The sequence below is a fragment of the Tamandua tetradactyla genome, chromosome 17 (assembly GCF_023851605.1).
Source record: "Tamandua tetradactyla isolate mTamTet1 chromosome 17, mTamTet1.pri, whole genome shotgun sequence".
Classification (NCBI taxonomy): domain Eukaryota; kingdom Metazoa; phylum Chordata; class Mammalia; order Pilosa; family Myrmecophagidae; genus Tamandua; species Tamandua tetradactyla.
In genome coordinates this window covers 82124649-82146438 of record NC_135343.1, presented here as the reverse complement: position 1 = coordinate 82146438, position 21790 = coordinate 82124649, and the positions used below count along the sequence as shown (strand labels likewise).

Sequence of the window (21790 nt, the reverse complement as noted above, 5' to 3'; positions counted from 1 at the left end):
ACTATGTGATGATACTGTGAGCCACTGATTGTACACTACGGTTGTACTGTACGTATGTGGATATTCCTCAATACAAATGTTTTTAAAAAAATAATTTACTGAAAATATTCTCATTTGCAGTAAGAATATAACATATAAATATAAACCAGTGACTCTCAAACTTTTCTATTAAATCAAAATAACATACTATGTGCTGATTCCCACAGGTCCTGATTCAGGAGGCCTGGGGAGGTGATTCTGACACGTGTGTGTGTGTGTGTGTGTGTGTGTGTGTGTGTAGCTTAACTCACTCATCGAGAAACCCTGATCTTATTCTGGCATGAATTTCATGACAGAACTTGGGGAGAAAAGCACCTTGCTGTGAACGTGGACTCTTCCAGTGCCCTGCACCTGCAAACCTTTCCATCCAGTCCAGCTCACAGCTTTGAGCCTTCCTGTTGCATCAGGGGCCAACCTGCCACTGACTTCCGGGGCCTCCGTGTCAAAGGTTAATGTGAGACGGACTGCACCAAACTTCTGGACGTCAGCAGCTAAGGAACAAGAACTTCTGCAGAGGCCCCAGAGCCACAATCAATTCATTTCTACTTGAGGTTTTTCCTGGATGACACCAGGAGAGTCGTTGGCAACCTTGTCCCTTACCCCTGCACCTGGTAGGGCTCAGGTACAGCCCTGCCCACCACACACGCTCGGCTGGATGAGTTTTCCCCATGGTCTGCACTCGGCAACAGCAGGAGTAGCTAGAAGGACCTGGTAGGGTGAAGGGGGGCCTTCTAAGGTGATGACTGGTGCGTTCTGCAAACATTTCCTGAGCACTCATTCTCTGGGTGAGCTGGTCTAGGTTTGGGGGATGCAGCTGTGAACAAAGACCAATCCCTTGTCCTCACGGGGCTCTCCTGACCACTTAAGGGCCGACTGCTGCCTCTCCACAAGAGCAGCTCATGGCCTATCCTTTGCATCTGCTTTATGAAGGTCAGTTCAACTCTGATCAAAATCTAACCCATCCCTTCTTTATCAGAAAATATCCACAGCTCTGGGTCAGGGTCCTCAAGTCTATAAGGGGAAATTAAAGGATCATTTCCCTTTAATTTGTACTTAAGTATAGAAGCATAGAAGCTGCCTCCAAGCAGTTCTGCCAAAAAAGGATAAAACTTTCAGCAAAAAACTGCATGGAGAAATAAAAAGAAGTGGAGGTGTTATCCTTTGGCCCTGGCCAAAGACGGCATTCAACTCCTGACCCCGAGATACAACCCTTTTAGCATTTACTAAAAGAGCCCTTCATAGCTGTGAAAATTGCAGAAGGACTGAACCAGGAGAATGATGGAAAACTCCAGCCAGACCACTCAGATCAGGGGTGAGTGACTGCAAGTAAGAACCACACCTGCCCTCACGTCTTACCCGAGATGGGGTGAACTTCAGAGGAATGCAACACAACTTACTGAGGATATATTTTACTTTCAGAGCTATCTGGCCAGATGTAAGAACCATCTTCTTTAAGCCATCCTTTCTCTGAAGTTGGGGCAGGGCTGTTGGGGCTCACAAGATCAACGCACCCCCCTTTTTAAGAGATGGGACCTGAGGTCAACCTAGGACAAGGAGCCCAGGTCTTCTGCTCAACAGCTGCATCACTTCCGACACTGCTTGACTTTTTTGAGCCTCAGTTTCTTCTCTGGAAGATGGGACAAGTACTAACCACAGATTACCTCACAGGTTTGTACCAATCTAAAGAGAGCAGAGGATGAAAATACTTTGTACTGGGTGAGGCTATTCAGGATGCTGGTTGGTACATCTAGAGGCATGAGGCCAGATTACTGTTTGCTGGGGGAACCAGGCAGCACTTCTGCCATCACATCTGGTATGTCCTCACAGCAGCTCTAGGCGGTAGCATGTACTATCCAAATGCAAAATGTCAGCTGAAGTTTCCACAAAGAGCCTCGATGAACATCACACTTTGATCCAAGGGGAGACTGGAACAGGAATCTAACCTTCCTGGCAGGCAGTTACAGTTTTCTATGGTAAGGTAGCAAAAGCTCAACTGACTACAAAATTTGCTTAGAGATAAGAGGGAGAAGTGATTCAGCAATGATATATCAGATGCAGATGGATGAGTTAATGAATAGGAAATCCTAGCTGAGCAGTCCCTGGATAAATCTCTTTTTATAGAACACAACAACCAAGGACAGCATATCTGCTCGCGTGCACCTTGACCTCTATTCCTACCGTCACTGCTGAGTCCGGGTCCTTCCTGTCACACGGCTGGGCCATCTGAGGTTCGTGCTGCAGCTGTGCTTGTCTCGTCTGGCTCTGCTCTAGCTCCTCCCGCCCACTACCTCCTGCGTCCTCCCCAGACGTGTCAATCATCTTTATGCACAAACTCGAGCCTGCCCCCCTAAGTCCACACCTTTGCCTGGTAGTTAAGGCTGTAAAGATCTGGGCCAAGGCCATCTAGAGAATGGCCTGCTCTAGGGGCATTTGGCCTTGACCCTTCCCAGCTCGGTCTTTGATCAGACAGCCCTCTTCACTCCAACAGAGAGAGCCGACCACCCTGCAAGGTCCAGCTCAGTCCCTGCTCAGAGCGGCTCCCGAGACCCCGCCACAGTGCATCTCAGTTTTGAATGCTGCCCCCATGGTCTGCGTCAGGGTCACGGAAGCAGCCTCTCCAGTTCACCCCTCCCGTCTTCTCTCGGAACTACTCTACCTGGACTTTGCCCCCATCGCTGTATGGAAACTGCTCTTCAAGGCTCAACATGACAGTTAGGTCTCTCCTTCCCATCTGAAGCGACCGAACAGCAGCACTTGGTTTAGCTGATTAGTCTTTCCAACTTGAGACGATGTCTCAACTTAGCATCCAGCTCACTGCCCCTCTTGACTTTCCTCCAGTGCTGCTGACCTTTCTCCTCGGTGTCCTTCACACGTCCTTCACCTGCCTGCTCTTCCAAAGCTCAGTCCTGGGCTCTCCTCTCTTCTCTGCATTCACTCCTTGGATGATCTCATTCATTCAGTCCTAACACTTAAGAATTACTTCTGGCTGACAACTTTCGAATTTATGTGTCTATTTCCAATCTCTCTCCTGAACTCCAAATTTAGACAACTACTACTCATATTCATGATATCCGTTGGGATGTCTAACAGATATTTCAAACTTAAAATGTTCCAAGCCAAGCTGACTGTATCCCCCAAAGCTGCTGCTCCAAAGCCAAAAACTTTGTATGCATCCTCCACTTTCTCAGCAAATCCTACTGATTCTCGCCTTAAGGAATAATTGGAATCTGACAACTCCTCGTAACATCATGGCGACCCCGGTCTCAGATGCCATTAATTCTCACCTGGATTATGATAAAAAGCTCCAAAAAATTGGTCTCTCTGCTTCTATTCTTGTCTTCCATATCCCACAGTCTATGCTGAATGGAGTAATCCCATTAAAATCTAAGTCAGACCATGTCATTCCTTTGCTCAAAATCCTCTGTGGTTTCCTATCTCCCTTAATAAAAGCTCCTCACAGTCGCCGATGGGCTCGGGTATTTCGGCCCAGGGCTGCCACTCTCTTCCTCACTCCTATTCCCCGCCCGTCCCCCTCCACTGTGCTGCTGGGCTCCATCCACATGGGCCCTTCTGCTTTTCCTGAACATTCATTCAGAGCACACTCCCATCTCAGGGCTTCTGCCTGGTGAGCTCCTCCCCAGGGCATATGCAACTCTTCTGGGTCTCTTTAGAAACGTCCTCTTATGAGCCAGCTGTTCCCTGAAACACCGCCCTATAGAAAACAACCTGTCCTCACTTCTCCCGAATTCACTGCCTTGCTATATTCTTCTCCAGAGCGCCTCTCACCACCTTGCTGCCCACCGTCTCACTGTCAACTGCTTTGCGCTCGCCTCTCCCACCAAAACGTGCGCTCCGTGCGGGCAGGGACTTGGCTTTACTCACTGGCACGTGCCCAGCACCTAGAACGGTGCCTGGTATGCCGCAGGCACTGAATGAGACTTGGCTGAATAAAGGATGCATTTCACTATTTACCTCATTAAAAGCTTCTGTGCATGAAAGCTGGCATGAAACCTGTGAAGAATGGGTGCTATGTACTAGATAAGACAACTGAAAACTGTACTACTCCAGTAGGGCAGGCACCTTAACAGGTCTGTTATAGCCACAGGCTAAACTGCCACTGAAGGGTAAAGCTGAGAAGAAACAGGGCAAGTCTGGAATGGGACCAGGGTCTGGACTCATCTTGACGGCCTTTCTGCAAGTCTCTGTGCAGGGAGACGGAGCCTCGGCCTCCTCACAACGAGGGTAAACGTGACCGAACGGATGGGTGCAGACCTCAAGTCTGCTCTAGTCTCCTCTTAAATCAGTATTACAGCTTAAAAATAGGACAAGGGCTCAGTTACCTGGACACATGGGGCAGCAACTTCCTTCCACGTTGATGGGCTCGGCGCAGGGCAGTGGGGGGCAGCTGACAGTGGAGCACAGGGTCTGCCCCTGCAGGCAGTAGCAGTGTGTGCAGCTGTCGATGTCCCACCGCTCCTCGTCCGCGTAGGCCTTCCCGCTGAAGTGGCACACCACCTTCTTTGGGATTGTGTCTTCTAGTGAAAAGAAGACACATGGTGGAGTAGGCAGACGTGATAAAGCACAGCATCTTCTTAAAATTGAGAATTACAGGGGAGCAGCTTTGGACAGTCGTAAGACACTTTAGGATTTGCTCAGTTTGGTAAAACTTCCGTTTCCCTGGTCCCTTCCTGCCACCTTCCTCCACTCAGGAGGGTCTGCAGAACTCTCGTCCCGTGGCCTCGACCTGAAGGAGGACCCCTGAGGCCAGCACGGGGGTAAGTGTCACCCCCAGCTGGGACTGACACCCAGCAGATAACTGTTCTTACGTTATCACTGCAAAATCCGCAAACTTAACAAACAACGTGAAAAACAACTGAAACAAACAGGTATGTGTTCCCAGGTTATGTTCACGTGGGAAGAGAGTAAAAAGTCTGGGGATTCGAGAAATTCTTACATTTAGTTAACCTTTTTGTAAATGACACAGGGGAATAGTAAGGAATGGTGAGGGCAATGTCACAGGAAGCTAATATGTGTTCTCTGCTATTTTAGTTGGGAAACTAGTCATTGCCTTAGTTTTTCAGTGATGCTGGATGGATTTCCCTCTGCTTAATAGACATTTCTACTTTAAAAACAACCTCATCTCATATCAATCCATTTTTTCCAGCAAACTATGGTATTTGAGAATGAACTATTTTAAAAGAAATTTTTATTTATAGGAATTTGCATATTAAAAATTTTTAAAAATTATCTCTTGCTATCATCATTTCTTCCGTTCCCCAATCCTTGAAAGTTCTTTTCTATCCACAATCTGGAGAAAAGGAGCATCAGACACAAGATTTTCCTAATCACAGTTACACTGTAGCTATATCATTATACAATCATCTTTAAGAATCAAGGCTACTGGAAACTGGCGCCACAGTTTCAAGTACTTTCATCTACCTGTTCCAATACACTACGAACCAAAAAGGGATATTTATATAATGCATAAGAATAACCTCCAGAGTCACCTGTCAACTCTACCTGAAATTGCCCAGTCACTGACACTTTACTTTGCCTCACTTCTCTTTCCCGTTTTGGTGAAGAAGACTCTCAATCTCATGATGCTGGGTCCCGGCTCATCCCGGGAGTCCTGTCTCACGATGCCAGTGAGGTTTACACCCCTGGGAGTCACGAAGCACGTAGGAGGGACGGCGGTGAGTTCACCTGGCAAACGTCTTTTGCTGGTCTGCCTGAGCTAACTAATGGACACATTTCACAGCAAGCACTTCTCTAGAGGTCAAGCAATGATGACCCCAAATAACCAGCAGTCCTAGCAGCAAAGCAGAGAGGGAGCAAATCAATGGAGAGACATTTTGTGGGTGGCATTTCCCTGTCACTGCCAATAACTGGATGACTCCTATGAGTCTGGGGAAATTTTATGCTCAGATTCTAAAGGCAGCTCTAATTGCCACTTGTCACAAATGCAAAACTATCAAGGAATCTTGGGCGGAAAGTTCCTTAGGAAAGGCATGGCTTCCTGGGCTCAGGGTTCTTCCCAGAAGGCACCTGGGAAGCTTTTGCAGGGACAGTGTTCTCTGCACAGACACAAAGGACAGAATCTAGACATCCGAGGGAGCAATGCGAGATGCGTAAGCATATGGCAGGAGGAGGTATTTTCTCTGAGCAGCCCAAACTAGGAGCGTTGAGTGCTTCAGAGTGGCTAGAAGCAGTGACCAGTGAGAACCCCAGCATAAAGCTTCTCCTCAGGCTTCAGCAGACGAAGACCACAGGGAGAGATGGTTGCAGATCTGTCTCTGACTCCCACGTTCTTTTCGTACCTCCACTCCACTTCTTATTAAATGGTACCAATAATGTCCCATTTCTGTGATATTTTGCATTTCTACACACAGTCCAGGCAACTGCAGTTAGTAAGCAAGCATGAGAAGGAATCTACGTTGTGTTACAATGTGTAACATCTCTACTTCTCAACGTGGTTTCTCTTCTAAACCGCTGCCTAAGGTTCCACAAGGGATAATGAGCAGTCATGGGGAATTTCAGTTGTAAACAGAGGTCCTTTCTCCAATATTTATTTAAAAACATACTTCACTGTTTTTGTGAATGTTCCCACAAAAAATTACTGGTGTACTGATAATTAAAGTAAAAACTCATCTAGGAGCTTTCAGACCAAACCAGTGGTAGACGGTTTTGTTAACAGTGCGTCCTTAAAGAAGGAAGCTTCATTAAGAAAACCAAAATGACATGTCAGATGGCTGAATCACCCAATGGGCTCAATGAGAATCTTTCCTGAGGAGGGGGGCGGTCTTACCAGATGTAAGATAACTCTGAAATACAACAATATGGGGGATTCAATGGGTGGGACAGATGAGAGGCGAGATGTGCTTCCAGACTAGGCAGTGGTATGGACATGGAAAGGCAGGGCCAAGCTGAGAGATACTTCTGAGACGTCACAGTCAGGATATGGACAGTGAAGAAGAGGGCGCAGGAAGGAGGACCCTGGATTTTGCCTGGGAGACTGGGATAAGGTACTACCAAGATGTAAGGGCCACTTCCCTGCTTCACAAAGTTCAGAGCCAGTGACCTTGCCAGGAACCTGGGTACGCCTCACTGGATGCCTGCAGATGTCCAGATGGACCAACGAGAGCTGCAGTGCCGGACTTCAGTCTCTCGGCCTCTCTGTGAACACGGCCATGGAGATGTCACTAGGGGGGCAGTGATTCAAGACACACCGAGGTACGAGTACCCAAGCCTGGGGGGAATCCCAGTCAGTCACGGGGAGCTACAGGCAGGAAAACACCAGTGGTGAGAGTGCGGGATAAGACGCACAAGGGGTGGGGCCCATCGTGGATCTTTAAACAGTTCATACGCCTTTGATCCAAGAATTCTACTTTCAGAAATCTCCTCTAGGGAAATAATTAGAAAAGGGCCCAACTGACTTATATAAATCTTTATTACAATAGTATTAAAGAAATCAGGAGAAAACCTCAACGAGACAGAGATGTTTACATCACTCCTATGATAAATGATACAGGACAATATGGTGTAACTGTCTCATTAGTGTATGAAAGAACAGGATATATATTTTCACATGTGGTGGGAGCTTAACCATGTCAACAGGAAAATTAAGAACTGGCCACAAAGAAATAAGTGATTGTTAAGATCAAGGGTGAATTTTTCTGTTTCTTCATATTTGTCTATGGTTACAGTATTTTTTCAATCATCTTGAGTTACTACCAGGTAATGAGGCAAAAATATATAAAATGGAAATTTCAAACAAACATGGGGGCACGTGTGAGCACTGAGAGACACACAGACACATGCACACACACACACGAAGGAATATGGAAGAAAAGAGCCTACTCTGAGGCCACTTCTACAGAACCTGGCCACGCAATACGGTGTTTTCTGAATGATGCTGACCCACTGAGAAGAATTTCAAGTGACTTGAGCAAGAAAATTAAACCATGGAAGAAACGCCAAAGATCTAATACTGGGCTGCAGCATAACAGAGTGTTTAGGTAACCATTCATTCAGTAATTGTATGAGATCATTGTCTAAAAGAATATTTATAAAATAATATAAGAGAAAGAACCACCACCCTGAATGCCTTGGAGGCAATAGGCTGAACCAAGAACTTTTGATTACATAGCGGGTGAAATGATAGTTCCCCATTGTGTTTTGTTACAAAATAAATCCTCTGCTAAATTCAATCAGGATTAAAAATCCAAAGTATCAGAATGACACCGAGGAGCACAGAGAACCCTACGGAACCTGTCGCAGAGAAGGACTGCCAGCAGGCTCCGGGCACAGCACTGCAGAGGCACAGCCAGAGACTCTGGGAGCTTTGTAGCTGCAGTGAAGCTACTTTCCTTCACTCAATGGGCTGAGATGACCACGGCCCAATTTCCAGGGACCTCTACCAATTTATTTCTGTTCCTTTCGTGCTCTGCTCATCACTCATCACCTCAGCAACACCTCTCCTTTGACTTAAATTCATTTGCAACTATTGCAACTAAGCTAATTCAGAGATCAGGAAGCTATCTTGTTAGCTTAAAAAATGTGGGCACATGGGACAGATGCCAATCAACTACTGGCTGAAACAATGAGTACCTTCCTTCGAAGGTAAACAGAGAATGAGAAAGGGATCAGTGTCCCACAAAGACGGACTGAGGATAGGACTGAGGGACCTCAAAACATGCACCAAAGTCTAAACCACTATTTTGTTTCAGAGCACAGGGCTCAGGTAGCCACCAAAAGACTAAACAACGGGCATGTGCAGCCATCTCCTCTCCTTAGAGACTGGAGGCAGGGAAGGCAGATGGTAGGGTCAAGAGAGATACTGGATGGTTTTTAAGGAAGGACCTGAGTGCCAAGTACTGAAAAAGAACTGGCAGCTGCTGAGCACGGATGCGGCCCAGAGCCTGCACTCCACAGCTCCAGGTGGACTGCCTCAGCTCACCTCAATGACAACCTCCTGAGGCAGGATGGTCCTTCCCACTCGCGGGAGAATCCTGGGATCAGAAAGGGTAACTTGCTGAGACTCCCAAAGCCAACAAGTGTGGGAACCAGCGATGCATCCCCTGGCCCACCTCTGCCTGGCCCCGAGGTCCGTGCTCTTAGCCCTGAACCGCTATGCTGCTGCTCTACTGGACGTCCTCTTTCTTCCCTGCCAGGCACACAAAGAGCCTTCTTCACGTGGCCTCAATCCTGCGTGGGGCCTGTGGAAAACTGGACGGCTTTCTGGCTCTCTGGCATTTTCAGGACCTGGTCAACGCTGAGCTGGTGCCAATGCCCAGACTTGGGATGGGGAGCTGTGATGCTCAGTGGGGAGATAACACCATGGTTGGCAGGACGACACGGGCGGTCCGTGGGCACCAGGGTTGCCACCAAGTCCTGAGGAGACCTGTTCCAGACCCAGCGTCAGACGCTGCTTGCGGGCAGTGGTTCCATCTCCTCCTCGAACCCGCCTAACTGCAATGTCAACATACTTCGTAATGGTAAATGCTGTTTCTCCAAACTCGCATTAAAACAAAGCCGCACTTGACCCTCAGACATGGGTTGGTCACCCCTTTACTAAATTTTCATGTGAGGTAAAGGAAGGACTCTTGTTATTTTTGGAAGAGCCCCGACGAATCTTTTCCAGGGGAACCACACCCGGCCATGAGCTCATATTAGATTTTAGTTAATGAGGTTCTATGGAAATATTTTTGGTTTTGACTGAATTTCACTTGAAAGAGCAATGAAAGGCCTGAGGTACAAAGTGAATTCGGTTGACGGATGGGTCTTAGCATTCCTTAGTTCTCGCTGGCTCTTCTCTTTCTTCAGAGATACCATCTCCATTAATTGGCATGCTTGGGTTACTCTGAGAAAGTCCTGTCAGGAAGCTTTACAAACCCCCTTGGCTTACAGGGACACATTTTAAACAGCAACTTATTTGTCAGGGCGGCACTGAGCAGATCAGCCAAAGTCAGAACCTGTGGATATTACTTCTAAATACACAGTGCAGTGCTTGGTTTTTCCATGGGAGACACTAGTGGCTATTCTATGAAACTGGAGGTTCTAAGTAATAAATGAATTAAGTCACTGTAATCTTTATGGGAGAGAGTGCAGTCTAACTGAAAGCACATATAAAAGCATATTGGATATTCAGGCTGAGGAAGGTGATAGAAAACAGAGACAAGGAGTTTCAGAGCAAAAATAATCTGAACTGTTTATATTTGGTTATGGAGTGGGCTGCACCATTTAATCTTGATGGGTATATTTATCGCTCCAGCCGGTTTGCTTGTGCGGATGGAGACGCTGGTGCTATTCTTCAGTGTTAATAATAACTGTAGCTTCCACTCACTGAAGACCTACCCCGTACCAGGCGCTGTGCTCAGCATCATAACTGAAGCAATTCCATTTGTTCTCCATAGCCCAAGGGGACAGGGTCTTATTATTTCAATTCTACAGAACACAGAGGCAGGGAGCGTTCAGGTCACTTGCCCAAGATGAATGGCTGGAAAGTGGCAGGGCCCAGGCAGGAACCAGAGGGGAACTGCTCCCCTGCTCCCAGATACCCTGCATCTGCCACCTCAGGAAACCCACTTTCCTGGGCCACACAAACAAGAGTGGGTTCAGCTCACTAAGAAAAATGGGCAGTTTTCCCACCTCTTAGATTTGTTGGGGATCAAGGTCTTCAAAGACAGATGACCTCTGCCTCACTACGTCATACATTCTGGCACAGTCCAAGCAAGGGATGGAGATAACCAAATGGTTGTTGGCAACTCCAGCGGTTCTGCTTAGGGAATCTCTAACAGTCCTGCCTCCCTCCCTCTCTATCTCAGAGGAAGAGGATGAGGAGAATGTCCCAAGGAAAACATGAGGTGTGACACTAATACAATAAGGCTTATTTTTAAAACAAACACATCAGGAGTTACATATCCAAACAAAGGTGATCCCTTTCTAAGCAGTCATTGTAGAAGGTTATAAACGCATTCCAACACAACTGCCATTGCTTCATCCAGCTTCGCAATTTTCCTTTTGCAATTGTATCCAGGGTCAATTCCGAAACATGCAAGGAAGATAGTTAGACTTCGTGGCCACGCCTTGGTTTAGTTCAGGAAGGTGTTTGGTTTCCTCAGCTCTGGCCTCTATCTTATCCATTAGAACAGCTTGAAATGACTTTTGGCCCCTTTCAGGAACAAAGTCGCTATGAGATTTGCTTCTGCAATAATAATCAATACTAAACATCAGGAGACTGAAGCACTTCTGCCATGAGGGCTCCTTCACTGGGGTTGTTTAACTCGCGGAATGCTCAGACGTATGCCTTATCTTTTTTGGATTCAAACATAAAGAACATCACCCTGCATCACGTATGACTGTGATAAAAATATGTGTGTCTTTCAGCTATAAGGTTTGGAGAATTCGGCCTGGGGGTTCTCCATTTCTCCTCAATTCTGGCTGAAATGAAGGGGGAAGAAGTGGCAAGGCCCTGAAATGTTAAGTCCTTTCAAGCTGACTTCTTTCACAGCGTGCACTTCATTATCTTGCTTCTTTTTAAGATAAGAAGTCTGAACAGGCAGTTAAGGTTGGACTTTGTTCTTACTCTTGAAGTATTTTACTAATCATACTGTAAAGCTAATTAACTGCTGGGGAACACTGAGAATTGAGAAATGTGTTGTTCTATCAGGATCCAATTTATTTTTCAGGAGTTGACTCCTTGCTCCGAGCCTGGTCCTAATGCTGTGTATAAATAAACCCCTGAAAATAAAGGATCTCTAGATTTCCCGTCCTCCTTTCCTTTGTGGAAGGATATAAACCCCTCAAACCACTCTAATCTGTTTTGGGGGGCAATGATCACCCTCCTCATTAGAGATTGGGAGCCTGAGGTTCAGGGAGGGACAGAAACGCATACTCGGGTCCCCAGGGCAGGAGACAGGAGACACGGGCCTGACCTGCATCTGACCCCTTCTGTGCTCCCACCACCCAGTGCTCCTGTGTCCCCACCGTCCAGTGCTCCCGTGTCCCCACCGTCCAGTGCTCCCGTGTCCCCACCACCCAGTGCTCCCGTGTCCCCACCACCCAGTGCTCCTGTGTCCCCACCATTCAGTGCTCCCGTGCCCCCACCACCCAGTGCTCCTGTGTCCCCACCGTTCAGTGCTCCCATGTCCCCACCATCCAGTGCTCCCGTGTCCCCCACTGTCCAGTGCTCCCGTGTCCCCACTGTCCAGTGCTCCTGTGTCCCCACCGTCCAGTGCTTCCGTGTCCCCACCGTCCAGTGCTCCCGTGTCCCCACTGTCCAGTGCTCCCGTGTCCCCCACTGTCCAGTGCTCCCGTGTCCCCACTGTCCAGTGCTCCCGTGTCCTCCACCGTCCAGTGCAACCTGTTACTGAATGTTCAGAAAACAGATGGATAGACAGATGATAGAATGAAACAGAACTCTCAGAACAAGTTCCCCTGCAAATAATTCCATGCGGACTGTAGTGCTGGGTTTATTCCTTCCCTACACAGCGACTGAGGACTTGCGGGGACACTGTTCCCGCATCGTGCAAGGCAGGCGGGGCACCTGCCCTCGGGCAGATGGCGTGCTGTGCGATCCCACATGCAGGAAGTGTTTAGAAAAGATGCACACGTTATACGTAAACTGGTTACATTTTGAGGCCCAAGGGACTTAAAGAAAACTTCAGTGTGTCATTTAGATAGGTGTAAAAATCTACCAAGTGCACTAGAGGTAACAAAATATTTAGAAAAGGGAGTGGAAGAGGCCGAGAGGTATTATGATGACACAGGTGACTTTGCATGAAGTGCGGACCTGATTTTTAGAACTATACTTTATAAATTCAGTACTCTTTCTCTACCCACTACAAAGGAACTAAACAGCACCATCATCGTGTATTCTAATCTCAGGGAACTGACAAGACACCTAACCTCTCTCTGACTTTGGGCTGCTTTTGGGGGTAAACATCTCTTCATTTCTGCACCCACGCACCCCCTGCCTGGAGAATAAATGGCATGTGAGTACCTACTGTTCTAGGAACCAACTCCCTTTTTTTTTTTTTTTCATGAAAAAGAGACTGAAACTGAAATTGCAGTGAAGGAGTCTGAGCAAACAATCTATAGGTTATTTAGAAGTTTATGGAGACTCACAGGCATAGAAGATGATGACTGATTTTGAATACGTTGGCTCCCTGGAACTGCATGGGCTATAAAAGGCCATGAAAGGGGCGCTCAATTGAAATGTTAAAACTGATGCAGGTGGCCTGACAATTTCAACGAAGCAGAGATCTAATATGTGGTAATTCTGTCAGCAAATGATTAAAGGTTCTTAGCTAGAAGTGAAGAAAGTATTGATATAATTCAAAACCTGAACATGCTACCTTGTAACTTTTAGCTTCTAATAAATAAAACACCTCTTCTTATTCCGTCTTTATAAAGAGAGAAAGAGAAAAGAAAGAAAAATGGAGGCAAACATTATATCTTATCTTAACTGCTGTGAAAACAGATTTGGTCACAGTTTTAAAAACTTTCTTGAATGTCCATTTACACTTTATTCTATCTATTTCTTGCAATGAGAAGCCTACGTCTATTTATAGTAGCCCAAATTGACTTTTAGTTTTCCTCAACCCACTGTAAAGAAATAGGCGATGACACATGGTTCTGAGTTAATAAGAGGAATTAAAAATTCTCCTGAGTTCCACAAATAAAAGTCTCACAGTGATTTTTGGCTGATTCTTACTGTTCGCAAAGAAGACACAATTTGTCAGCAATGCACCTTAGTACTTATATTAAGCATATGTTGTAAGTTGATTAATCACTTCATGGATTGACATTCAACTTTAAATGAAGTCTCCTTTCATATTTAGGCCCACAAGCCAAGGTACATATACAGCTTCATGCAGACGAGACAAAGAAATCATAGTGGAAATACATGAATGTAGCCTAAAAGCCAGGCAAGAAGAAAGAAAGGGAAAAGAAGCCCCAAAAAGAAGGGAAAAAAAATACTTTTCCTTCGGGATTCAAAGGAAGCTATCTACATCTTCTTGTTAGAAAGCCATGAGGGGGAAGTCAGTGGACTTCCCAAGCTGGGCAGTTTCTCCATCTACAGGAGATATTTCCTCCCCTCTCAGCCCAGATGCTGCTGTTTGGGGTACTCGCCAGCAGCTCCCAGAGATTCTGCAGTCTGACTTCAGGTTGGATTATGCTTCCTCGTCGGAAAGGATCCCGGTGTAGAGGAATCTCACCCTTGACCTTCAGATGGTACAAAACCAGGGTTTGCCCCCCTCGCAGAAACAAGAGGCAAAAGGCACACGCTGGTGGATTTCTCTGGAAACCCCACTGCCGGCCTCCCTCCTGGGTGGCAGATCTCTTTAAAATAAGTACATCGGGCTGGTGCCCAGAAAAGATGATGCCACTCAGAGGTTTTCCCAAAGTTAACTAGGACAACTTGAATTTCTGTTTCTAGAGCAGCGAGGCTGCAAGGATATTGACGTGAGAAGAGAAAGCTGCTTATGAGAGAAGCAAGATAAGACGCTTCCTAGGGTGCAGGGTAAGGCCTAAACAAACTGAAATCAAATACTGTTTATTTTTGTTGCGATAACTTTAGATGCGTTCCAAAGATAGCACAGCGCACATCCACCGGAATGTTTTTATTTTTACACCCTCTACAAAATCAACAGAAAAGCATCCCACTTCCTTTCCCTTTCCGATGCTTCTCTTTCCTTTCATTTAAATCACTTTGGCTTTAAATGTGACAGCCTGGGCTTAAGTGTAGGGCCACAGTGTACCCTTCCACCTGTATCACAATTAGGTGATCAGAGCAGCCGCGGGCTATTTTTAGGATGGAGTAGGCAGGAAGAGGTACACGGGCTAAGCATTGCCGAAAATATTTTTGCCCTTCAAAAACGCATCACTGATGTGCTATTTCCAGACCTTTCCTTCACAGAAAGGCAGGTGTTACATTGAAAAATTGGATTCCAGAATCCCTTTGATGTACGCTCCTTGGAACAGCTGTAATCTGTTAGGAGAACTGTGACTCCACTTTACACGAGCATTGTGCTTTACCATTTATAAAGTACTTTCACATAAGGACATACGTCACTTAATTTTCCTAGCACTTTTGTGATGCAGAGAATAATATTCTTCTTCCCATCTCAGAGATGAGGAAACTGAGCTCGGGTTACATCACAGCACCAACACATACAGCTAGAATGTGACAGGGTTAGGGTTAGGGTTCTGGGAGCGTGCCTGCTTGGCTCCTACTTCTGCACTCTTTCCAATGCGCAGAAGTTTTCAATTTTAAGAAAATACTTTGGAGAAGCAGCTGTGAAAAATGTTCCAGCCAAGATGCCAGTATCATAACATTATGGTTTAAAAATGCACAACATTAAATTCCACAAGTTGTATATCTCAACGATGCTGAACTGAATTATTTACTATGTTTGAATCCTGGGCTGAGTTAAATACCCAATGGTCAACAGATGTTCTGAAGAGACACTATTCACATGTTTCTGTAAGAGAAGACACTATTTTGATAGAGTTGCTCTATACACACAGAACTCTAAAACAAAAAGTAATGCTGCATAACATACTGATTTAGTACAAAGAACAAACAGCTCCCTTATTAAAGAAGGTGATATTGATCTTTTGCTAGTTGGACAGCAGTATGGAGAAGAAATGCAATTACGATCTCACAGCCAACTGGGCCACACCAGCCTTAATCTGCATGAAAGCTCCATGTAGCTCCCTCAAATATTAATCGGACAGATGTTTGACCTGTATGAAAATCATCTTTCATGTTCCATCTACAATAGGCCTCATTTACACAGATCCTTAAAGATATAAGACATGTAGGGACGTGGAAAAGATACTAGGCAGCTTGGAGATAAATTATCAGAATCTCTTAATTTTGTACATATGCAAGTTATGGATCCTATACATTAAAAAACACACCCACGGGGCAGGCCGCGGTGGCTCGGTGGCAGAGTTCTCGCCTGCCATGCCGGAGACCGAGGCTTGCTTCGGGGTGCTTGACCAGGCAGAAAAAAACAAACCCACTAACAACTAGACTATCTTCCCCAAATAATTAACTTTTGACAAGGACTTCCTAAGTGAGAGAATGACTAAATATCTGACCTCAGATATTTTCTGAAATACTAACGGTTACAAATAAACCAACACCTACTTGCCAAATCATTATTTTCAACACAATACTCTGACTGCTGAGTAACACCTCTTTCTAAGCCAAGAGAGGATGTGCTTCCTTAAGACTAGTTCTGCTCAATGGAGGGCTTCACCACTTCGGCACCTTGATTTCCAAACTCAACAGGTCTGAGGCAGCAGCGATACGGACGGACTTAAAGCAAACTAAGAAAGACCTTTATGATCAAAGAAGTGTTCTTTCTTTAGAATAACTGACCAGGAAGGAGTGAACACTTGGACATGGTGAGGCTCAGCTGGAATGCTCCTGGCTCCTTCCAGAAGCTTCTACAGCCTGGCCCTAGAGTCACGAGAAGAAGCAGAGCCCACAGACATGAGTGCACACGTGCTGTGCTCAGAGGTGAGCCCTCACACGGGTGTGGGGAGTGCACACGAGGCACAGGCTTCTAGTTGAATTGTTAACCATCTCCTGGGAGGCCCAGAATAAAGATGGTCTTGAAGCACTGAGATAACTTTTGCCTTGGAAAGGTTCTACAACAGCATATAGTCAACACAAGGGCATGGGATGCTTTAAACCCGCCCTGTCGTGCATGGTGAAGTGTGTCATCTGCTATTTACAAGGAACCTCAGATTAACTCTCCTATACATACTGGGATTCCCACCAGACTTTTCATCTCCATCTGATTGTACTCAAGTCATCTCCTGAGCCTTGTTCCTCAATCTGTAAACCAGTTATGGTCAAAGACCCATGAAAATAAAATCTAAGTCTGTGTTTTTGTGTAGGAAGCCAGAATAAAGAAAATTAGGGAATCAGAAGATGTTCCATTAAAATAATTGGGTAATTACCACTTGGTTTCTCTCCAGCACAAGGAAGAATTCCCTAATGATGGGTATTATAAGTAATTAAAGCTGTTCACTTTTCAGAATTAATCAATCCTATTAATTATGTCTGTATTACATATTCTATTAAATTAGCACACATAATATGAGGCCTTCACACATCAAAATAGAAGCATGATCACTGCACATTAGTGATGTGACTTGGTAATTTAGCTGAAAAGAACATAAATATTTTTATCAGAAGAATACTTTTGGTAGGATAGTCACTTTTCATTTCTCTTCTGGTAAGAAAAAATGGATACTTTTTTCATAAGGTGAAAGCAAGGAAACTTTTGTTTAGGGGTTTTGTCACTTAAAAAAGAGGTAAGAAGATAGGTTTGAGGATTTTAGAGATCTCTATGTGACTAATTAGGGAAAGGATTCACCCTGGGAGGAGACCCACAGCCAGGAGGTCAGCACTTGTGAACGGGTGAGGCCAGGCGTGTGTCCTATCAGTCAGGCACACAAGATCCTGGGAACAGATAATCTGGTTAAGAAAGAGTTCGTTTCAAGCAGAAGCCTAAAACAGGAAACAATACAAGCACTGGTCCTCGGAGCCCCCTGAGAAAACAACTGGGTGCTCTAAAAGACATATGGAATAATGGTGCATCCTCAGGCTTCCTTTGCTCTGCTGATCTTTGGACAGTGACAAATGCTTGGCCACTGAGACGCAGCCTGACAGCCTGCAGTCCGCTAGCAGTGCCCAGGTCGGCACCCTTACAGAGGCCAGACTGGCCAGAAGTCAGCAACTCTCAGGCAACAAGAGAAAGAGCCTAAAGAGGACAAGAGTAGACAAAGCAGTCAGACAGGAAATCTCTGTATCAGTCACGAACTGAACCTAAATTTATATATGCGGCACCTAAGGAGGGCTAGTTGAGAAAAGGTGAAGGGCCATCTGACAAAGCCTTCTGCAAAGTAAGTATGATGGAGACAGAACGGGTTTTGTGAGGATTTCAGAAATACGCAGCATGTATAAAGCATTAAGATGAGTGACTGAATAAGAGCACACAAATGACAAATGATAAGCATCCCCAACATGCTCCCCTGAAGGTAAATCTTAGGTTTTTATGCGACAATAATTTTATATGTTTCATTCTGGGGGGGAGGGGGGTGCTGGGGGGGGTTAGGAGAAGTAGCTATGAAGGGAAATGTAACATGAACAAAATTTCCATTATGCCATTATCAGCTTATGGGAACCACAACTTAAAGAAAGAAAGAGCTTGCCATCTAACTTAAATTTGGACTCTAGTCATATCCCCCTCCCCGCCCCCAACACACACACACACACACACACACACACACACACACACACACACGTATAGTCTAAATGATGCAGGAACTGGAATGGGAAACCTGAAAACAAAAATAAGTAAATAAATAAAGCAAACAAACAACAGGGAAGGGCACGTATCATGATTTACAGCTCTCTTTACATAACTTTGAGTTTGTTAAATTGGTTTAGTGAAAGTATTATCAATAAGGAAACAAATTTACTAATATCATTAAGTAGGAAAACAAAACTGGAAATTTTATCTAGGTAAAACAATCTTAGAATTTTCAGCAAATAAGAGATTCTGCAGGATTTTTCTTCTAAAGGCAATTCCCAGGCCTCCCACCTTTCCAAAGGTGATCCAGGGTTACTGAAGCACGCTTGGTTGACTTGTGAACTATTTCTTTTAGTACTGAAGTGTGATATGTAAATATAAATATGGTGATACTGGGTGTACTTTTTTTTTCTAGCTTGAAATAGTAATCTGGTTATAAACATCACTCACTTAGAACTCATCAAAGACAGTGCCATTTTTTGCATGAATTTTGGTTGGCTCTTTGAATGGGTGAGTCATACCACACAGGGTGCATACCTTGACCCACTTACGAGCCGCAAAGCTCACAGGTCTTACAGCAGAGCCGATGTCTTAGTTACTGAAAGGTGGGTGACCATGCGCCCTGGTTTCACTGGCACACTCCTGATCTAGGACCTATGTTGTCCTATCATAATTACTAAAAGCCTCTGTCTCACTCTCAAAAACATCACAGTGTGAAGAATAAATTACTTATGGTTGCCCTATTAAAAGAGAAGAATCTAGCTTTCAAAACATAACTTTTAATAGTTCTAGGCTCTTGAGAAAACCTCGCTCTGTATAATTCCTGAGAACAGAAATTTGTGTTCTTAAAATATCCTTCCATCTCTCTTATACAAACATGGAGAATAAACTCAAAGGAAGTGGTCCAGGCCAGCAGCCAGAGGCCAGAAGACAAGGAGGAGGTGCTGCCCTGACGAGCTGGAATTATGGGCATGGTGGAGCTGGGCATCATCAACTCATCTCCTGCAAATGTCAAAAACCTCTGTGCCCGAAGACCTCCCCCTCCTCCTAGCATCACTCCAGGTCTACACCATAATTTACATCTAGAAAGCATGCACAAATCTTCTGACAATAAATGCACAATACCTGCAATTAATACAGCTTGCCTAATTTTTCATTTTTTCCTCTAATTACAGGTTCACTATTGTCTTTCACTTGACTTTATGAGCTTTCCCAGATACAAAAGCAATAAAGGACAGTGGGAGCCTTAGGAGCAGGAATTGTGCCTGTATAACAGCTGCCAGCTGTTTGCAACTTGCCTTCTGGACTCCAGTACAACATCTGGCTTATGCCCATACGACCAGGTATTAGAGGACGTCAGGGGCTAATATACACATGTCCTCTGCTCACAAGATGCATCACCCCGGGTCATGAGAAGGAGAGGGCTCTGCCAGTCACTCAGGTCTCACTGTGTCCCCTATTGCCCTCATGACCATGAAGCTTAAATGGAACCAATTAAGTGTCAGCAGACAGAAGAAAGACTGGGAAGTTAAATTAATACTTCACTTTAGTTGATCTCAAGGCAGTGGAAAGCTAGTATACACAAGTGTACTCTACCGGACATGGTGTTTTCATGGGGAAGAAAAGACCACGCAAATACAGGATGGAGACAGAGAATTCTGATATTGAAACTCCTGACACGGCGAAGGAGCTCAACAGAACATGACAGCTGTATGACACCATGGCACTCTCAGAGAGTGCTCCTTTCACCCTTAGTATGCGTTGGCATGAGGGCACACCTTTCATATCTTTTCCCTGGTTGATGTCACACCTTTGGGTCTGTGTGGCACGTCAACCAGGAAAACCAATTTGAAAAATATTAACTGACCTAGGCAAATGGCTGTTGGTGTAGATTTAGTGGCTACTGGTAGAGATAAAGGATTTTTTTTTCTTGCGCTTACCTATGCAGTAGGGACAACACTGGCCTTTTCTCAAAACAGGTCTTTCACAGGAGACTGAAGGGCAAGACTCAGAGAAACAGCTAATTACGCTATCCATGCATACGCAGCTGGTGCAGACGTCAGGCTTCCAGGACTCAGCCGCCAGGAAAATATCCCCTTCGTCATTTTTGCAGTAACTAGGCACGCTCTCATTATGGGACGAGGAAGGCTGAAGAGGTTCATCTGGAAAAACGAACACACAGGTCAACCGGGAACAGAAAGACGCTGCAGACCATCAACTGAGCAACACAGTGAGTTTTCCTCTATTTTATAAAAAGCGCATCAATCGTATGGGTGCCTCCTTTAAAAAAAAAAAAAACCTCAGTAACAAAATAGGTTGTCCAATTTGGACAGGGTCTTGAATTTAAAACCAAAACCATAAAGACCCAACGACCTACCACTGACTCTTTCAGTCACTTATGCGACATCTATTCTGCACTCCTTCATTAGCTTAGCGAGACCCTGATCTTCTCTGGGTTGGTCCCAGGATTTAGATCATAGCAGCTGTAGTAATCAGGATAATCCCACTGCCTGCTCTTCCAGTTTCCCTTACAACCAGTGGTGGCCACTTCACCCACCTGTGGCCAGTGGGACCTTATGGGTATTAAGGGGGTTTGGACGAAAGCTCTCTTAAAAGAAGGGGGAATGTGCTGTCGCCACCATCCTTTCCCATTCTTCTTGCTTGAATGTGTTGGCTGCACCTTTAACATCCTTTTTTTTTTTGGTATGGGCAGGCTCCAGGAATCGAACCCAGGTCTCCTACTCGGCCGGCAAGAATTCTTTCCATTGAACCACTGTTGCACCACCCTAATATATCCTTTTTATATTGTTAAGAGAAAGGCCAAATTCACCCCAACATCACTGAACCACTGAGTTTACGTGGATAAACCTCTGCCTCCAAACTTCCTGTAATGTATGTGAAATAAACTTCTAATTATTCAAAAAACTCTAGTAGGGTTTCTTTCTTACTTGCAGCCTCAGGTAATCCTAACTAATTAACATCCAAACAGATTTTCATTGTGCACCAGACTATGTGAAAATACACCTGCCTTTACTATTCCAATATTCAGGCATTCACATCAATGCCTGGAAGACAGTGGGAAATCTAAGTCACTCAGAAGAGTGCAACCAAAGAAATCATCTGCAAACCATCTGTGGTATCTTGTGTCTTTGCTATTTAAAGCCTTAAACCAAGGTCCCTAGATCAAGTTACAACTTGAAACAGAAAAGAATGTCACCAGAAAACCCAGATATCCTGAGGGTGTTGGTATTTAGTTGAAATTATATAAAAACTGTCACCCCAAGCAGAAATCTGAATGGGATATAAAAAAGGAAAATGCAGGTTAGTAAGGTTACTAGTTTAGAGGCGTTAAAATTTCCTTGATAAAGGCAAATGCTTCCAACCACCTTCACCACCCAAGCCGCATCGTCCCA

The 21790-nt window shown here is 45.1% G+C and overlaps 1 protein-coding gene across 5 annotated transcripts in view; it reads right to left on the bottom strand.

The window, feature by feature from the left end:
• Positions 1 to 21790, bottom strand: part of CRIM1 (cysteine rich transmembrane BMP regulator 1) — a 214236-nt gene that overhangs the window by 13608 nt on the left and 178838 nt on the right. For all 5 annotated transcript variants that reach the window (XM_077135053.1, XM_077135057.1, XM_077135054.1 and 2 more), the window contains 2 exons: positions 20318 to 20539; positions 4380 to 4574 (listed from right to left, as the gene is read on the bottom strand). In XM_077135053.1, coding sequence (XP_076991168.1) covers positions 4380 to 4574; positions 20318 to 20539 — 417 coding nt within the window. The remainder of the gene's footprint in view (positions 1 to 4379; positions 4575 to 20317; positions 20540 to 21790) is intronic.